This window comes from Carlito syrichta, unplaced genomic scaffold, assembly GCF_000164805.1.
Source record: "Carlito syrichta isolate Samal-C Ts95f unplaced genomic scaffold, Tarsius_syrichta-2.0.1 Scaffold313454, whole genome shotgun sequence".
Taxonomy (NCBI): Eukaryota; Metazoa; Chordata; class Mammalia; order Primates; family Tarsiidae; genus Carlito; species Carlito syrichta.
In genome coordinates, this window is record NW_007257550.1 from 87,596 (window position 1) to 90,135 (window position 2,540).

Consider the following 2,540-nt stretch of genomic DNA (forward strand, 5'->3'; position numbering starts at 1 on the left):
ACTGCACTCCAGTCTGGGCGACCGAGTGAGACTCCAACTCAAAAAAAAAAAAAAAATGGGTTCCCAGGACCACAGGAGTTTTTCCATTAGAGTAGTCAAAATAGGCTTTTTAAATTTTATTTTATTTATTTTGTGGCTGGGTACATGGCTCACACCTGTAATCCCAGCATTTGGGAGACTGAGGAAGGAGGATGGCTTGAGGCCAGAAGTTTGAGACCAGCCTGGGTAACATAATGAGCCCCTGTGTCTACAAAAAAATTATTAATAAAATTAGCCACTGGCTCACGCCTGTAATTCCAGTACTTTGGGAGGCAGAGGTGAGAGGATTGCCTGAGTGCAGGGGTTTGAGACCAGCCTGAGCAACTTGGCGAGACCTCGTCTCTGCAATAGATCACCTAAAATATTAGCCAGGCATGGTGGTGCACGTCCATGGTTCCAGCTACTTGGAAGGCTGAGGCAGAAGGATCGCCTGAGCCCAGTGGGTCCAGGCTGCGGTGACTGTGAGCATGCCACTGCACTCCTGCCTGGGCAACAGAGTGAGACTTCTACTCAAAAAAAAAAGAAAAAAGAAAAGAAAGCAAGAAATTAGCCAGGCATGGTGCCTGCTGTCCCAGCTATTCATGAGGCTGAGGAGGGAAGATCCCTTGAGCCCAGGAGTTCGAGGCTGCAGTGAGCTGTGGTTGTACCACTGTATTCCAATCTGGGCAGCCGAGTGAGAGCACCTCTTATATAAATTTTGTCTTAAATTACATATTTTTCCTGTAGCGATGTTGACACTGTAAAAGACTTTTTGAAGAAGCACAGAGTCTGTTTTATTAACAGCGGTCTGTGTTCTTAACAGAGACTCCGGGGACGTGGCGGCTCTCAGAGGGTAAGTTCAGCCTCTAGGCTTCCCCCTGTTCTGTTGACTCTGACTTCATCCTCTGACCACTCAGTCACCTGTGCGGTCGGTTGTTCTCCTGTGATTCAGGTCCCGGAAGTTTAACATTCTGGGCACAAACACAAAAGTTATGAACATGGAGGAGTCCAACAACGGCAGCCTCTCTGCGGAGTTCAAGCACTTGGTGCGTGTGGGGACCCAACCACCCCTCCAAAGGGTGCGTGGCAGAGGGGCGGCGGGGAGGGCCCTTGTGACACTTGGTCTTCTCTTTTCCTGCAGACCCTGAGGGAGCAGAGGTGTGGGAATGGGGGCCGAGCCAACTGCGACGTGAGTTGTGCAGGGTTGGAGGCCGTCTGGGGGTTTGTGCTGGGAGGGAGGGAGGGAGAAAGAGCCTTGACTCCCCAGAACTAGAAACATCAACCTGTGCTTCCAGCGGAAGTCATTCAGAAACATCACTGGGGCCAAGGTGACAGGACCAGAAGTGATGGTGCCCCAGAGTTCCCCGGTTCGAGGCATTTTGCTTGTCTGAAGTTCACTCCTCAGGGAGAGGTGGAAAGCCCCTGGCTCAGCTGCCGTCCACACCCGTATGGTGGAAAAGCAAAGTTACATCTTGCCCGGGGCTTTCCAAATTCCCCACAGCTCCTGCCAGCTGGTCCTGCCAGGCTTCATGTTTAGTGACCTGTTTTTCTCACAGAGACGGGATAACATAGCCGAGCACGGTGACTCACACCTATAATCCCAGCACTTTGGGAGACTGAGATGGGAGGATTGCTTGAATCCAGAAGTTCCACACTAGCCTGGGCAGCATAGTGAAACTTTGTCCCTACAAAAAAATCAAAAAATTAGCCAGACAGGGTAGTGGGTACCCGCAATTCCAGCTACTCAGGAGGCAGAGGCGGGAGGATTGCCTGAGCCTAGGAGGTCGAGGCTGTGGTGAGCTGTGATCATGTCACTGTACTCCAGCCTGGGCAACAGAGTGAGACCCTCACACACACACACAAACAAAAATTCTAGAATATATACAAAACAGTGCTATGTATTAGTACTGTTGTTAGTATCCAAGGCTACAGTATACTGTCCCTGTAATATTCCCATTGTAAACTGAATGCATTACTTTTGATTTTTTTTTTTTTGAGTTGGAGTCTCACTCAGCCACCCAGACTGGAGTGCAGTGGCCGCTCCCGGCCACCGCAGCCTCGACCTGCTGGGCTCCGGCGATCCTTCTGCCTCAGCCTTCCAAGTAGCTGGAACTACAGGCACGCGCTACCACGCCAGGCTAATTTTTGATTTGTTGTAGAGGATGAGGTCTCATCAAGTTGCCTCGAACCCGCGGGCTCAGGCAGTCCACTCACCTCGCGGCCTCCCAAAGTGCTGGGATTACAGGCTGAGCCATCGAGCCCGGCTGCGTTACTTTTATAATCAGAAAAAGAGTATTTTAAAAATGAATTAGAGGCCAGACGCGGTGGTTCACGCCTATAATCCCAGCACTTTGGGAAGCCAAGGTGAGAGAATTTCCTGAGCCCACGGGTTCAAGACCAGTTTGGGCAATTTGGCAAGACCTTATTTCTACAATCAATCCAAAAACTAGCTGGGCATGGTGGCGTGTGCCTGTAGTTCCAGCTACTTGGAAGGCTGAGGCAGAAGGATGGCCTGAGTCCAG

General features: G+C 50.7%; 1 protein-coding gene across 1 annotated transcript in view; it reads left to right on the top strand.

Annotated features, from left to right (window-relative positions):
* LOC103273032 (signal transducer and activator of transcription 3) overlaps window positions 1-1,239 on the top strand; it is a gene marked incomplete at its 3' end in the record, with an annotated part of 21,061 nt that extends 19,822 nt beyond the window's left edge. Inside the window, exons 11-13 of the mRNA XM_021718788.1 lie at window positions 842-871; window positions 971-1,064; window positions 1,160-1,239. Coding sequence (XP_021574463.1) covers window positions 842-871; window positions 971-1,064; window positions 1,160-1,239 — 204 coding nt within the window. The remainder of the gene's footprint in view (window positions 1-841; window positions 872-970; window positions 1,065-1,159) is intronic.
* Between the last annotated feature and the right edge of the window lie 1,301 nt (window positions 1,240-2,540).